Source organism: Dama dama, chromosome 2 (genome assembly GCF_033118175.1).
Source record: "Dama dama isolate Ldn47 chromosome 2, ASM3311817v1, whole genome shotgun sequence".
NCBI classification, from domain to species: Eukaryota; Metazoa; Chordata; class Mammalia; order Artiodactyla; family Cervidae; genus Dama; species Dama dama.
The window spans coordinates 26,373,105-26,389,209 of record NC_083682.1 but is presented as its reverse complement, the minus strand read 5'-3'; the positions used below and the strand labels follow the sequence as shown (position 1 = coordinate 26,389,209).

At 39.7% G+C, this 16,105-nt stretch overlaps 1 protein-coding gene across 1 annotated transcript in view; it reads right to left on the bottom strand.

Moving 5' to 3' along the window:
* The window catches only part of PRMT3 (protein arginine methyltransferase 3), a 130,809-nt gene extending 115,281 nt beyond the window's left edge, over positions 1–15,528 (bottom strand). The window contains exons 1-7 of the mRNA XM_061167997.1: positions 15,371–15,528; positions 15,016–15,139; positions 13,347–13,429; positions 11,719–11,768; positions 10,985–11,087; positions 2,878–3,037; positions 1,475–1,619 (exon numbers count right to left, since the gene is read on the bottom strand). Of these exons, the coding sequence (XP_061023980.1) occupies positions 1,475–1,619; positions 2,878–3,037; positions 10,985–11,087; positions 11,719–11,768; positions 13,347–13,429; positions 15,016–15,139; positions 15,371–15,398 (693 nt within the window). The 5' untranslated portion in view covers positions 15,399–15,528. The remainder of the gene's footprint in view (positions 1–1,474; positions 1,620–2,877; positions 3,038–10,984; positions 11,088–11,718; positions 11,769–13,346; positions 13,430–15,015; positions 15,140–15,370) is intronic.
* Positions 15,529–16,105: the final 577 nt, after the last annotated feature.

The following is a 16,105-nucleotide window of genomic DNA, read 5'->3' as shown; positions in this document are numbered from 1 at the left end:
TCTAAAAGAGAAAAGATGGCACTGGTAACTTTCAGCTGGAACTTCTTAATGTACATCAAAAGGACTTAAAGATACTCCATCAGGTATGAAGATCCTCTAGTTACTGAAATATAGCTACAAGGGTCCAGGAGAGAGATTTGGAAATAAATCCAAACTGGATTCCCAGACGACTGAACCGAGAGCACTCAGATGTACTATCTTCTAGGTGTCTCGGTAACTTACCAGTCTAAAAAACCCAATACAATTTCCCTATCAAAAGCATTAAAGGTTCATGGCATTGAAACCGATGGGGTGATTTAAAATGACAAACATGGGCAAAGAAAATATTCTAGATACAGTAAAATTAATTTTAACGAGGAAAACGGTGTATATCCATTTCTTTTAAATAAATTCATCCTGGACTTAAAATAATTTCTTTTAAATATAACTTATAACTGTTATTTGCAATCCTATGCAGCTACCCAAGTAACAACAAAAAGCACAACCAACCCTGACAAGTCAGTAGTAAAGAAATGACATGACATTGCTTTAAAAGACTCCAAATAATTACAGTTACTATTAATCAGCAAACCTCCAACTCTGCGATCCTGCAAAACTGACTCAAGAAAATATATACGTGTTATTAAATATCCCTGGTTATTTTAAATAGGTATGTTTCAAGGAACACAGTCTTCAGGCTTCCGTTAAATCAATCAATCTTCTGAGGAAGGATTCAAAGGGGATTTTTCTTTTGTTGGTTTTAAGAAAGAAAAAAAAAGGTAGTGACAACTAAAATTCACAGAGATAAACATCTAAATTTTTCAATAATTTTTAAACTCCAACATTTGTTAGATATTTTCACTTTTACTAAATTAAAAAATTACACTTTGCTATTTTATAATCTATAATAGATGATAAAATGTATCTATTATACCAGGTACAGCTAGAAATCTACTTATAGTTTATATAAACATTACCATTATAAAATTAAAACCAACCAAATTCAAGTATCTGATCTGATTTAGGAAATTCTATCATTGATTTCAAATGTAAAAAAGTCATGCTATAACTGTGAGAATTATCTACAACTAACTTTGTACCAAAGAATTATTCTTTGCCCAAACTAATGACAGTACTGCTAATTAAAACACTAATTTCTCCTTCACACATTAAAAGGCAAACATATAATTTATTTCTTCCTATTTAAAAGTTGCTCTTGAGAAGCCTAAAATCATTAGGAATTTTTCCCATTTTTCTGTTTTAAGCAAAAGTAATCTCATAAAGATTAATAATGATCTTAAGTAGAATTTACAGTAATTCTGATGCTTCTATAATCTTTTCAACGTAAGATGAGCTATCAAGTACCAAAAAGATCTGAAAAGCAGTTCTCAAAAAAAAAGAAAAAGGCAATTCTACCACAGCATGTGTGTTAAGAACCAGTTTCCCTCTATCTTTCCTTCAGCATGGAGTTGGCACGTCTGTGCTCTTTTCTAACCTTGAGCATCTCTTCGTGTATCCCGTAATGCCCGTAGGAGCTGAAATAAACGCCGTCCTCATCCTCCGGGGGGTCTGCACTGGCAGTGGTCGATGACGGGCAGGCCCTGACATCTGCGTTCATCACAAAATCCTGAGCAAATTGTCTGTAATCAATTGGAAATACACCCTTGAGACAAGTTTATTGGACCATGAAAAAAGGAAAGGCTAGAGGCTGAGGGAGAGGTAGAAGGGGAGTGTGGAGTGTGATGAGCCTCTAAATCACGCTCTATCTTAAGCAACAAAAAGCTCCCCCTGCTGGATTTTAAGCAACAGGCATATTCAAACCCAGTTGGAAGCATTCCTTCTGCAAAGCACAAAAGCATAGCCAACTGCAAATTATGGCTGTTGATACCTTTCGACCGAACAAAATAAGCATACTATGACTCTGTTCACTTTATTATTTCTACTATTCCAAAATCTTATTATATCATGGAAAGGTTATATGGGCAGAAAGCAGATACAAACTGGAAATTATTTACACACACCAACACCATCCACTCAGGCTCTAAAACTCAGCTCCCCCTCTGATCACAACACATCAGGAACCTATAAGGTATACATGGGAAAGAAGTGTAAAGAGGCAGATAAGAGAGTTCTTGGTTACTAGGTTATTCAACATAAACTATCAGAAAAAGGGAAGGGAAACTACAATCCGCTTGACTATTTTTCCTGCTGGACATTCTGGCAAACCATTAAATGGGTACTCAGGCAGTAGTAACCAACTTACAAATCTAACAGGTTAAGCTGGAGGTATATATACCTCCAGAATCTCAGACTCTTATCTATTCAAGGCCTCCTGAATCAGAATCTGTAGTCTATTGCGTTACCCAGGTGATCTGTATACATGTAAAATTCTGACAAGTACTAAGCCAGCAGAATGGTAATTTACGCACTGTAGAAAACCATTTTATGGAGCTAGTTTTCTGATTACATACTTCACCATAATTATCATTTGATTCTTTAAAAACAAACATTTCAACTGTGTATTTCCCAAAATCTAAAATGTATTAATCCCTATACCTTAAAAAGCCTAGGAGAAGAAAAGGCAAGTGGAGAAAGCTATTAGAAAGAAGGTAATTTAAAAGAAGGTAGTATTAAGTAACAAACGCACTCAAGAGGAAAACACTCCTGAGAACAATTACGATTAATATAAAAGTAATCATATAGAAGTACATGAGAATAGAATTTTATGTTAATCAGTTGTAGCCACAATATACAAAAATACTGCATATCCTCAATATTACTAAAATTAAATATCTACACTGTGCTTTCTAGTGCATGAAATATTTTACTGTATTTCACCTTGAACTGTATTATTTGAGGGATCTAAACCATTAATTTTCTGTAAGATTGATAAATTACTTCATTTTTTGCAGGTCCTCACGTGCTCCAGCCAATGCAGCTTCAGCGGATAATGCCCTGGCTTCCATGTGCTTCAATTTTTCAATCAGAGATGCATTTTCACTGAGCCCATTGGGATAGGAGAATGGGGCTGACACCGGCTCATAAAGATCTTCTACGTCTAAAAAGTAAACGGACATCATTTTCAGGCCGTCTTATAACACCAAAGCAGGTACACATGTGTTACAAGTAAACATATACTAAGTGCCTATTACGCAGCCAACTGAGAATAATTAGTACAAGTACGTTTAACTATTTAATATCCAAATTGTTTTGGGTTTATAAAGAACATGCTGTTAGTCTAGTTGGCTAAACTGAACACACAAATAGTAATTGCACTGAATCAAACCCAGGACAAAGCAAAAAAGTAGAAGGGAAAAAAATGCTAGTATTTATTGATCGGGTATCTTTCAGATTCATGTATTACATCTCATTTCATCTTCAAAACAAACCTAAAATATAAACATTTATCCCTGTTTTAAAACATGGGAAAAATAAATTTCAGAGAAATTGACTGGTCCAAAGTCACATAGTTGTTTAATGAGGGAACGTTGATTCAAACTCTTGCCTGCCTTTCTAGCCCATGTTCCTGCCATCACTAGAGGGCCACCTCTAGTCTCTCGGTCTTTACCTGTAGAAAAACAAGTATTACATCTGGATATTCCTTAAGGACAACATGGAGGTGAGGAATTCTGTACACTCACTGAGTTTTTCATCTTGGCTAAGGGGGTATGCAATCTATACACTGTCTCAGTGCTGATATTGTTAAATATCCTAATTCCTAATATTATTAAAAATTGATTTAAATTTAATTTCACTGTATGTAAATTAGTAACTTCTGCTACGGAAGTTAATATATGTAAATCACTAATTCTGCAAACAGAAATTAATATGCGGAGCTAGTGAGTTGTACAAAACTGCAATGTCCATTGACCAGTCTAATTAACTTTCACATCAACCTAAAGCAATAAAAACAATGCAGGTATTATACCGTCTCCTCAGAGCAGCACTGAGGGAAGCAGGACTTTATCCCCCCATTCAGTCTTTACTCGCAACAATTCTTTAGAATTGGGACAAAATACTAAGTTTTTCACAGTAATATTATATAAAGACTAAAGCCTAAATTGAACTTGTTATAAAAGCAGTGCAGGATAATCAGTCTAGGAGAACACTGACTCTCTGCTTTAAAAAACTATAGATTCATCTACTATTTAATTCACCCAAAATTAACAACAGCAACAAAATACTGCCAAACTGTTAAAGGATGGTGGTACCATTTCTCTACTTCCTACTACAACTCGCATTGTGTATCTTGTCTTCAAAATTCTTTGAACTGTTTGCAAACCACCTTGTTAAAGAACTGAACAAAGAAATTGGCTTGTTTCAGCTAGTTTCTCTGTTTTGCTTTCTGCTGCAATAAGTTAGTCAGAATAAAAACTTTATTAATAATACAGTTGTCCCTTGGTATCTGCAGGGGCTCTGTTTCAGGATCTCCCTCAGATACCAAAACCCACAGATGCTCAAGTCCCTGTATAAAATGGCAATTTACACGCAACATTTTAAATCATCTCTAGATTCCTTATAGTAACTAGTACAATATACATGCTATACAAATAGTTGTAAATACAATGTAAGTAGTTGCCACTGGGCAGCAAACTCAAAAATTTTTTTTTTCTGGAATTTTTTTTCCTGAATATTTTTGATCCAAAGTTGGTTGAATCCAAAGAGGCAGAACTCCTGGATACAGTAGGCCTGTTGCACACAGATAATTACAAATTAAAGGTGAAGTGTATAGCTTTGAAAATGAGAAAGGATTCAGTAAACATTAACATTCATATCTATAGTATATCAAAACAGTCTAATTCAAAGTCCTAACCACACTCAGGAATAAGTGCCACATCTACATTCTGTCTCAGGAAGTTCAAATCACCTGGATACTCCATCTTGGCAGCTGGAAACTACCACAAAAGATAGTCAGTTTATCAGGAAGACCTAACAATTATAAATGAGAATAAATCTCACAAGAGAGTTTCAAAATACATGAAGCAAAAGCTGACAGAATTAATGGTAAAAGCAGAAAATCCTCCAATCACAGTCAGGGATTCAAATACACCTCAATCAACAATTGATAGTGGCAGATTTTTAAAACTCCACAAAGACATAAAAGATCTGAAGAAAAATACTAGCACTGTGACCCATTTATACAAAAATGTGCCCAATAACTGTATCTTGACACTTGTGAAGAATACTCATCAGTAATTCTGGAGAATGTCCCTCAACCTGGGGTTGTCTGATGATTTTTTCATTATTGGAATGAGGTTATACACTTTTGGCAAGGACAACAGAGAAACAATGCTGTCTCCTCAAAGTATTACACAACGGGGCTCATGATGTCAATATGCTTATTACTGGTGATGTTAACCTTGATCACTCAGTTGTGGTGGGGTCTGCTTGGTTTTCCACAAAAGTTAACATCTCCTTTTAACAGATTTCTTGGGGGAGATACTTTGAACTATGCAAATCCTATCGCACCCACCTAAGTTTTCACTACTAATCTTAGCATCCATGGGTGGCTCTTCTCGGCAAGTTACTACTGCAGTCATTGCCTAATGCTGATTTTTTCTCTCTCTTCTCCAACATTTATTAATAGAAATTCTATGCTAAAGTGGAGCTAATTCTTCCCCATTTATTTGATTATTCATGTCAGTATGAATTCATGGACATTTATATTATCCTAAGGGTTAAAACTCAACACTGTCATTTTCTGTGTCAATCAAATTCTTCCAGTTTTGTCCATTAGGAGCTCCTTCAGGTTGGCTTCCTGTGTTCTTTAGGTAAGTCTCCTCTTTTTACTTTTTCTTAAATACTTCCTTACTTTCTGGAACAAGATGTCCCAGGTTTATCTTATATTTTCCCTTTTTCCCTGCCTTATCATGGAATCAATCACCTCTCTCAGGACCCTTGGCACCTTATATTAATAAAGGATTGTAAATCAAGGTTTGGACACGAGGGATGCTCATACTGACATTTTTCTAGGCCCTTCAGCAGAGCTAGACAATATATAAATATGTATTATACTAATCCACACACATCTATACTTCTCTGTCTATATGCACATACATCTGTATTTCTGTATCTGTCTGTCTATATAAGAAATACTGTGAATTTGGACTTCTGATTCTAATCTATCATCACAAGATTCATTTCATCCTTCAATTCAACTTCCTTCTCCAACAATGAAAAACCTGGCTCTTATTCATATTAACTTACTTCTTCCATTCTGGCATATGTGAGAAGTGTCAGAATTGTTAATCCACACCCTCCAAGAAGGGCATCCCATGTGGCCAGTGGTAATGAATCTGCCCGCCAATGCAGGAGACACGGGTTCAATCCTGAGGTTGGGAAGATCCCCTGGAGAAGGAAATTGCAACCCACTCCAGTATTCTTTCCTGGAAAATCCCATGGAGAGAGGAGCTTGACAGACTACAGATCATGGGGTCGCGAAGAGTTGGACATGACAGAGCAACTGAGTACACACACATTCACACACACACAGAGCACCCCCACACAAGAAATTTCTCTTCTTACTGGATTATAGCACTGATGTAGTTCTTTTTCTCTGTAGCCTCAGCACAACATCCAGTCAAGGTCTCATGGAGTTCTTCCCCCCGCCACCCCCCCTGCAGTAGGGTTACATTATTCCTTTGTATCACGGTTTAGTCCATCTGTTAGTGCTTGCATTCCACCTCACACCAACACCACCCTCATACCCATTCAGCCTCATCACTGCTGGTTTCTTTAATGATGTGAAGGCTATAAAACCTGACTACGATCCTGAGGTCAGAGCTGCACAAAGACCCACCCGGTGACGGCGTCACCCCTCACCTGTCACCACAGCCTCTGCTCTCTGCTTCCATGTCTGTCCCACAAATCCAAGCAGCCAATCTCAGTTTCCAGTTTATCCTTCCTGCACTTCATTCGCAAAAGTGACCAGACACGTAAGCATTTTCTCAAATCTCTCCTACACGAAGAGCATCATACTAGATACTCTTGAGCTTTGCCTTTCTCATTTGACACTACATCTTGGGACTCCCCTAGCAGTCCAATGATTAAGACTCTGTGCTTCCAATGCAGGGGGTGCAGGTTTGATCCCTGTTCAGGGAACTAGGATCCCACATGACACAGAGAGCAACCAAAAAATTACAAAACAGAAATGAAAACAACAAAAAAGACAGCTGTCCTGGACAGCATTCTGCACCAGCTCCTCTCACACTAAGACAGGATTACTACTGCGTGGTATGGACGTGCCAGTTTGTTCAACCACTCTCCCATTTGTGGACAGTTAGGCTGTTCTCAACATCGTGGAATTACAATGCTGCAATGAAGAACCATGTTTTCTATGTATTTTCAGAGCGTTGGAGGTGTATCTTCAAGACCAATTCTTTTCTTTTTTTTTGATTTTTATTGGGCTCTAGGGGATGGGATGGGGAATACCTCTGTAAGTTATGTCCCACTAGGAAGATGTCCATTCTAACTTTCCTGGGATAGCTTTCGGAGTTTTTTCTTTTTCTTGGAGCCACTGCTCTTGCTGGCAGCAGCCTCTTCAGGTCCACTGCTGAGTGGCTCCTCCTTGGACAATTTCCGCTTTTTCTTGGGGACCGTCTTGTTTTCTGACTCATCAGGGTCAGTAACTGTTACCTCTTTGGGAAAAAATTTCTTCCTCTTGGGAAGACTTCCAGTACCGGCTGTCTCTTCAAGATCACTACTAACTAGCTCTTCCTTGGAAAAAGATTTCTTTTTTTTGGGTTTGGAAAAAGAGACAGATGAGTCTTCCATTCCATTCTCCTGAAGACCCTCCTGGGGCTTTTGCTTTTTCTTCTTTTTGGGTCTTTCACTTGTCTCCTCACACTCCTCCAGGGCACTGCTATTTTCTGAAGAAGCCAAGGCAATTGCAGCCAGCCTTTTCTTTTCCTTCTTCAAGCGTTTCTTCTCCTGTTTCTCGAGCTTCCTAGTAATCTCAGCAGCCGCTTCCTCTGCCTGAACCATTGCCTCCTTCATGGCATCCAGCTTCTTTCGGGGAATCTCTCCAGTCTCATAGAAGAACAACCGCTCCTCAACTTGTTCTCGAAGCTTTTCCCCAAAAACACTGGTGGGCACCTCAGAGAAGCAATCGATTCGTGAGGCAATACTGCATTTGTTTGCCAGGTATCGGGAGATGCGACCTTTGTTCTTGGCAGCTGCTCGGCCAATGAAGGTAGAGTGGAAAATGAGTCCATATTTTGGGGTGTTACCCCTTGTCTTCAAGGCTCTGGAAACTTGGTCCCTTTGCTGGGCCCAGGGAATCACTCAGACACCAGGACTGGCCATTTTCAAGACCAATTCTTACGAGAGAAACTGCTCAGTTTAAAAGTTCACGTCCAGGTTTGTGAGGTACTGTCAAATCTGATTCTACTAGCAGTGTATGACAGTGCCTATCTCTCCATGGCCTAGTCAACAGACGGCGCTATAAAAATCTTTACCAGTCTAGGAAGTGAGAAATGGTAAGTTGCTGTTGGGTTATTTTTATACCTTTTTTTGTTCTACAGTCCAACCACGTATCTTTCTCCATTGTTCCATCAATTGTTTGATCCTCTGTCCCTTAATTTTTAAGAAGTCTTTTATATGAAATGGATATTAACCCCTTGTGGAATATGTTTCAAATTCTATACCATACTTAAAAAAAAAAATTGACTAAACTCCATTTTATTCACTCAGATTTCATTAGTTTTTCCCTAATGTCCCCTTTCTGTTACAAAATTTCACCCAGAATACTACATGTGTTTAGCTTAAACCCTTCTTGGCTATGACAGTTTTTCAGGCTTTCCTTGTTTTTAACAACATGGACAGTTTTCAGGAGTATTGGCCAGACACTCTGTACAATGTCCCTCACTTTGTGTCTGTCCGATGGCTTTTCATGGTTATGGTTATATTGAGGTTACTGGTCTCGAGGGAAGACCACTGAAGTAAAGTGTTATTTTCATCACATCATACAAAGGGCTCATACTATCAATATGACTTATTATTGATGATGCTAACCTTGATTACCTGGCTATGGTAGTGTTTGCCAGGTTTCTCCATCGTATAGTTACTTCTCCCCTCTTACACTATACATTCATCGCTTATTTTCTTAGTCATCTTTTTAAATTTAGTCATCTTTATATCTTCAAAAGCCAAAATACAAAGCAGACGCTCAATAAATATTTACTGAAGGGCAGTGGAGGTGAAAAGGTCGGTCACCAAGCCAAGAGGCAGGGGAATGAAGACCTTCTCTTCCATCTCTCTCCACCAACGGCCAGGAGCACAGATCCTTTGTGAGGCTTTTTTGTTTTGGCTGCAGGATCTTAGTTTCCCAACCAGGGACTGAACCTGTGCCCCTTGCAGGGGAAGCATGGAGTCCTAACGAGGGCCCACCAGGGAAGCCCACAGATCCTTTGAGAGATGCAAACAGTACACTAATGAGCATACCCAGTTCAAGGTCCACTTCCTTCCCTAGGCCTTTTAACTGTTCCAAACCTCAGTCATGACTTCTTCATCTAACTCCTTAGAATCTATTTACTAGCAATAACAAATTCTCGGTCATTAGGCACTTACCCTGACAGGTACTAAGTGTACACACCTTTGGAAAGTAAAGAGTTCAATACTGGTCTGCATCCACAGTACTCAGCACACAGCACTCAGCATCTGCTTTCTCTTCTGAGCTGCCCTGTATTTCCTACTTCTCAGGAAACTTACTAGATTCCACCATACATTATTAATATAATACAGGTAACTCACTCAAAAACAAAACACACCTACTATTAGATTATGGGCTCTCTACAAGAAGGACTCATTGGTTAGGTTTCCACAGAATTTAACATACTACTGGTTAACCTGTGAGTGTTCAATTTGAGTTTAGGGTGTCATGAAGACCACCTAGTGAGCATTTCGTCATGTATCAGAGAGATCACTTTGGTCACTTCTGAGGAGAAAATAAAATTTAAGAGAGGTTATAAAAACAAGAAAGAATCAACCTAGGCCTCACCAAATTTTAGAATTAGAAATAAAGTTGGAAATCTGGCCCCAGTTCTCATTTTGCAGATGAAGACTTAAACACAGAAAGCATAAGTGCTTTGTCCAGGGTCACGCAGTCCCTGAATCATACCTTAAGGTTCTTTCCATAGCATCACACTGCCATACAACTCCTGTTAATGGTACTTCTTAGGGAAATGAGTGGTTTCCCACAGTTCTCACTTTTCAGAGAACTGCTCAAATATACACTGTCAAACTACTATCTGTGATGGTGTGTGTCTATTTAGACCAGTCTTGCTGATCTAAAGACAGCAAGCCCTCTATGTCACCCAGCTGGCACAGAACATGAAAGAAAGTATAAACTTAAAAATAATAATAATAAATCACAAACTCCAATAAATTAGATCTATAAAGGATGAGTAAGAAGCGAAGTGAATTTTCACAGGATTCCAGTTCAATAAGGAATGAACCAAAGCACAGAGCAAATAACTCAGAAAGAAAGCTACGGTCAATAAATGAGTGAACCCGCCACAAGGCAGGCTGATTTAGTTAGTGTACATGGGTAAGCCCATGAGAATCTGCATGGTCTGCTCTGCACCAAAACAACTACTCTGTAAATTAGGTATCTTAAGAAAAGTCAATTATCTGATGATGAGGTAAAAGCAGCAAATACTGCTCAATTTACTTAAATCTATTAAATATTTCATCTGATTTAAATTTTTTTAGATTTAAAAGTTATCAATTTGAGTTACATTAAAAATTAGTCTGCCAACGAAAAACTACTCTCTTAAATGTTCCTATGTTTCCAAACATCTTGTACACAATGTTTATCCCAAGCTCATAGCCCTCCCTGGTAACTGCTGGCATGACTCACTTTTCAAGTGACTTAACTTACCTACTGAAACCAACTACCCAGATCTTTCAAGAATCAAGGAGATAACATATCTCCTATAAAACCTAACCACTATTCTGCCCTAACAAATGACCCTACTTTAAAGTAGATACCATATGTTCAGCTTACCAAATTGAAGTAAAAGGTCATCTTCTAATACAGGCTTTAAATACTCTTCTTTCTCCCAAGGCACTGGGTTATATATGGAGTTCATATATTCAACTGTAGGATTCTGGAAATAAAATCAATTGCATTATTTTTTCACTGCACATAATCACACAATCCCCTTACCAAAAGAAAATTAAACAAAAAAGGAAAGCATGTCTACATTAACACACAATTGCTGTTTAAAATGAATCTGTGTTAACCTGCCATTTCATTAACTTGACTGAATGATTGCTTAATTGTTTCAGTGCAGTTTTATACTGTTTGGATTTGGGGGAAATGGCAATATAAATATCAACTGACCAGAACTAAGTGTTTAAAAAAAGAGCAACTAAAGCACTTAAAAATCACACTAGAAATCAGAAATTTCTGATTTTATAGGAAGACTGTATTCTTTATCTGACACTGAATTACTTTGCCACATAATATTGATTCATCTCTCACATACAATTAAAACCATACTTAAGTATGGTATGTATTATATGGTACTTATGTATGCATGTAAGCACCATGTATTTACCTGGTGCTATATGTTGTGCTAGCTCCTAATGTCCAGAATTCCAACATGATGAGTGTAAAACTTAAAACACTTCCTTATATAGCAGTTCTTCATATTCTCTTAAAAATGGATGCACTGATAATCACTGCAGCATTTCTTTAGGTTTTAAACAAAATTGTAAATTAAGCTACCATCTTACCTTAAGTCTAATAAAATTTATCAGTTTAATGTATCCATAAAATTCAAGTCCTAAAAGGGGAAAAAAAAATTCACTTATTTCAACATGAGTTTTGTTTCATTGACCTGCTCCAGAGATGCTTCTCTGGTGAGACAATAGCCATAGATGACAAATTTTTAAATGCCTTCCCTGCATTTCTAGAAAATGGGAAATTAATTTTTAGAATTCAACTCTTCTCAGAAAAATACAAATAAGGAAAATTAGGCCTTAGATTTTACCAAGTATTTGGCAGTTGACACTAGAGCCAAATTTTCTAATTCCCCAATTTTTACAGTATCTATCAAACTATCATTTTGCCAAGTCACAGAATATACAAAGTATACTAGCTTTTACATTAAGTTAAATGATACAAATGAAAAAACAATAAGGCTTGTATCTGGTTCTCACCTTTTCAGAAATGAAGCAGCATTTAAAATAAGGGAGAGAAAATAGCATGTCCAACCAATTATTATTTGTCATGAGAAAGACTGTTATGAGAACATGTGCTAAGTTACTTCTCATGTCCGACTCTCTACAACCCTATGAACTGCAGCCTTCCAGGTTCCTCTGTCCGTGGGATTCTCCAGTCAAGAATACTGGAGTGGGTTGCCATGCCCTCCCCCAGGGGATCTTCCCGACCCAGGAATCGAACATGCAGCTCCTGTGCCTCCTGCACTGCAGGTGGATTCTTTAGCCCTGAACCACCAGGAAAGCCCTGGAGGAAGACTTATGAGAACACACTGGTATATGAAAGTGCTTCATATGCATAATAATATACAAAACCCCTATTTGGTAAGTGAAAACATAACATTATATTAAGCATGATTCCAATTTAAAAAGGCACATTAGAAATATGAAAAAAAACAAACAATGAAACAGTAGTTTATGTCTTACAAAAAGAGTTGCGGTTGAACTTATGGTTCAAAAACATACTGCATCATATGTGTATCTAAGACCTAAAATCTGCCTATTTGCTATTCTTCAGTAATGTCCTTCTTAGTTATTAGTAAATACAGGGACCAAAAAGTCAATTCTCTACTGAATTAATTTTAGAACCATACTGTAGCTCTTCAATATTTATTTAGAGTAAAAGGCTTTAAGTATGTCTAGATCCAAGTTACAACAGAATCATCATCTGAACCTCTGGCTACCACTTTAACTGTATCACTCCCTACTTCCATACTCTTATCGAACTCCTTATAAAACTCAATCATGTATGCCCTGAAGTCTATGTTATGCTGAGCTGTAAGCTGTCTTTTTTCATAATGATCTGCCTCCTTTTCCAAAGTCCACCTTTACCCTTATTCTCCCTAATTTTAATATCCCCCCCTTCTCTTAAAATGATTAAAATGCAATCACATGCCAAGGGTGTTTTTTTTTTTCCTTTTTAGCTGTGAGGCCAATTTAAGCTTAAATACAGTGAAACTTATCTAGAAGAATGACTTATCTAGAATCTTTCCTCAAAAGCCACTTGCCAAAAACACCTCATTTTCATAAACTGTTACTATATGTTTCACTATATTAGACTTGTATAGAAAATGAAGAGATGTGGTAAAATATAAAGTTTGAATTTCATTACTAAAATTTTCTTTATTCTAAAAAATACTTACCATGTTTATGAACCATGTTATCAATACTAAATTGATGCTCCGACTTACAGTGTGAAAATGTTTCTTCAGCAGATGTAAATAACCTGAAAAATCAAGCAATAGCTTCATGGAATAGTCACCTAACAACTCTATTGATTTCATACTTAATCAAATATAAACTTTTCCCCTCACTCTACAAGTTTCCAGTTTTACTTCCAATTAATAATAATAAAAACCACCTGTAGAGAGGATCCCAGCACTTCTAAAGGGAATTAGTACTTCTGAGTCCCATTTTACACCTAAAACAAACTATCCTTTAAAGGTCAAGATTAATATGCCAAACAATAGCAGTGAATTTATCACAAAGCTTTTGAGAGAGAGAAATCCCTTTGATAATCTGTGTCTCTCAAGACATGAACATTCCCCATGTAAGACTCTTTTTTCCTCTAAGTATTAACTCTTGTTTTCAGAGGCTCTGAACTAGCATAGGATCAAACGTCTTTTAGAGATAAAGTATAAAATGTAATTTTATAACTGGCACATTTCCAAAGTGCCGTATTTCAAAAAATAGTCTTATCGTACTCCCCAAGGATTTGCATTACAGACACTGGGAGGCCCAAGCTGCTTTATTATGCTATCTGCAAAACTGAAAGATGCACAGTAAGTCAGGAATTTACAGCAGAGACACACCTTTATGCTTAGCACATAGGCAGCAGTTTTAAATAAACATTTACCAAGATAGGTTATTTTTGTAGTATTTACCCAACCTATCACAAAGAAGTACCTCCCTGATACTCAGTAAATATTATTTTGTGACTAGAGTATATGCACACATCCCTTATTTACGCAAATGAGGCTACACGAGGAAACTGAGGAAATCAAGAGATGCTAATATACCATCAATCAGTACCATGCCCAAACTCAGGAGGAACTAATAAAAATGTTTATTAAAGTAAGACTAGTCAATGCCACTCAGTCCTCTTTCATCCCCACTTGCCCAGAGAAGCAGTCAAAGTCAAAGCTTGTTGAGATGAAGAAGCAGAATTTTAAATTGAAAGAACACTGTTTTGGCTATAAGACAAACCACAGCTCTGCAACTCTGAACAAGTTACTTTCTCTCAAAAAGGCACCAATTTCCTTCACCTTCAACAGGTGGGGGGTCCTCTAACAAACGAGGTTCTTTAAATAGTTCAAATGGAACTATTTTACACCTGAAAAGCTTTCTACTTGTCAAACAAATACAGAAGGGAGAGCCGGAAGGATTCTGAGGGATTAATCTAGCTTAGTGACTCCCAAACTTGTTACTCTTTAGAATCACTTCGGATAGTGTCTTTGTAAAAAAGCAGATTCCTAAACACTAACCCTGATCTAGAAGGGCGGAGGCGCAGAATTTAGCATCTGTTATTTTTTTTTCCTTAAGTGTTTTAGGTGACAACCAGACTAGGGAACCACAGATCCAGTCCAGAAGACTTTTATTTTTACACAAGGAGAAACTAAGGCCCGTCAAAGACCAATATTGTAACCTGGCTTCCAGCTCATGGCTCCTCCCTCTGGACAAACCCTCACTCCCAACCATGGGTTCCAGATTTACAAGGCAGCCACTCGGGTTACAGACTCCAGCAGAACCGACCACGAAAACCCACGTGGCCCGGCCACCCTGGGCTGGAACCTGGCGCTGAGACGGACGAACCTGTCGCAGAACAGGCAGGGGGTCCGCTGCTCGGCGTAGGGGAGATCCGCGTCGTCCTCATCCTCCCAGCTGGCCTCATCTCCGCTGTCGGACAGGCCTGGCGGGTCCTCCTCCTCCGCGGCGCCTAGCACACGCAAACGGTCAGACGGCCTCGGACACCAGTGCTAACCGGGCGCACGAGGGTCAGGGAGGGGTGAAGGCTTTGGGCCCGGCCCTCCCCCCACCCCCACCCCCACCCCGTACCTCCCCGTTCCTCTCCGCTGGGCCCCTCCGCCCCGACCGGGGCGCAGGGGAAGAGGGCTCTCACTGGCCCCACCGCGGCGCGGCCTGCGCGCCGAGGGCCCGGGGTACCCACCGGTAGCGCCTGACGCTAACGAGCACATGGCTGAGGCGGCCCTGGGAGACCAGCACGCCTCTGGGCGGGGAACAGCCGGCGCAGCGCGCGCGCAGCCGCCTCAGAGCAACGCCGGCCCGGGAACCCCGGAAGCAGCGTGAGCGCGCAGCGGGGCCGTTGCTCGGGGAAACCTCGGGGACGCCGGGAAACGCAAGAGCGCGCGCGCCGGCTCGCGAGCGCTTCCGGCCTCAGGAGCGCAGGGTCGTTCGCGTGACTGGGGTGGGCGGGGTGAGGGCGGGGCTCCGCCCCCGCCAACGCAGGACGGACGCAGCGCGCGCTGAATGTGCGCGGAAGCCTGGGCTGGCCCTTGCAGCTTGTACGTAGCTCTTGTGTTCTCTTTGGGCTGCGGCAGGCATTAGCGTTGACACCATGGCCTACAGCCCAGAGCCAACAGCCGCTCCGCAGTCCGCATCGCGCCACTAGTCCACCCCTTATTCTAGGGAAGAGCGGCTAGTGGAGGGCGAGCTGCTTGCAGCGCCCTCTGGTGGCGGAAAATGTCAAAAGCAGGCGAGAGCCTGGGACTCCACCCTGGTTCGGGGCCCCGAGGCGCCTCTGGGGTGCGGCTGGGGAAAGGGAACTGCAGAGGCCAGTGAATGTACAGGGGCCAAAGCCTGAAGGGCCGTTTTAAGCAGTTTTGTCTTTGAAGTATATGTCCCAAGTTCTAGTACCAGATGTTGGCACTGGGTTTGGCACAAA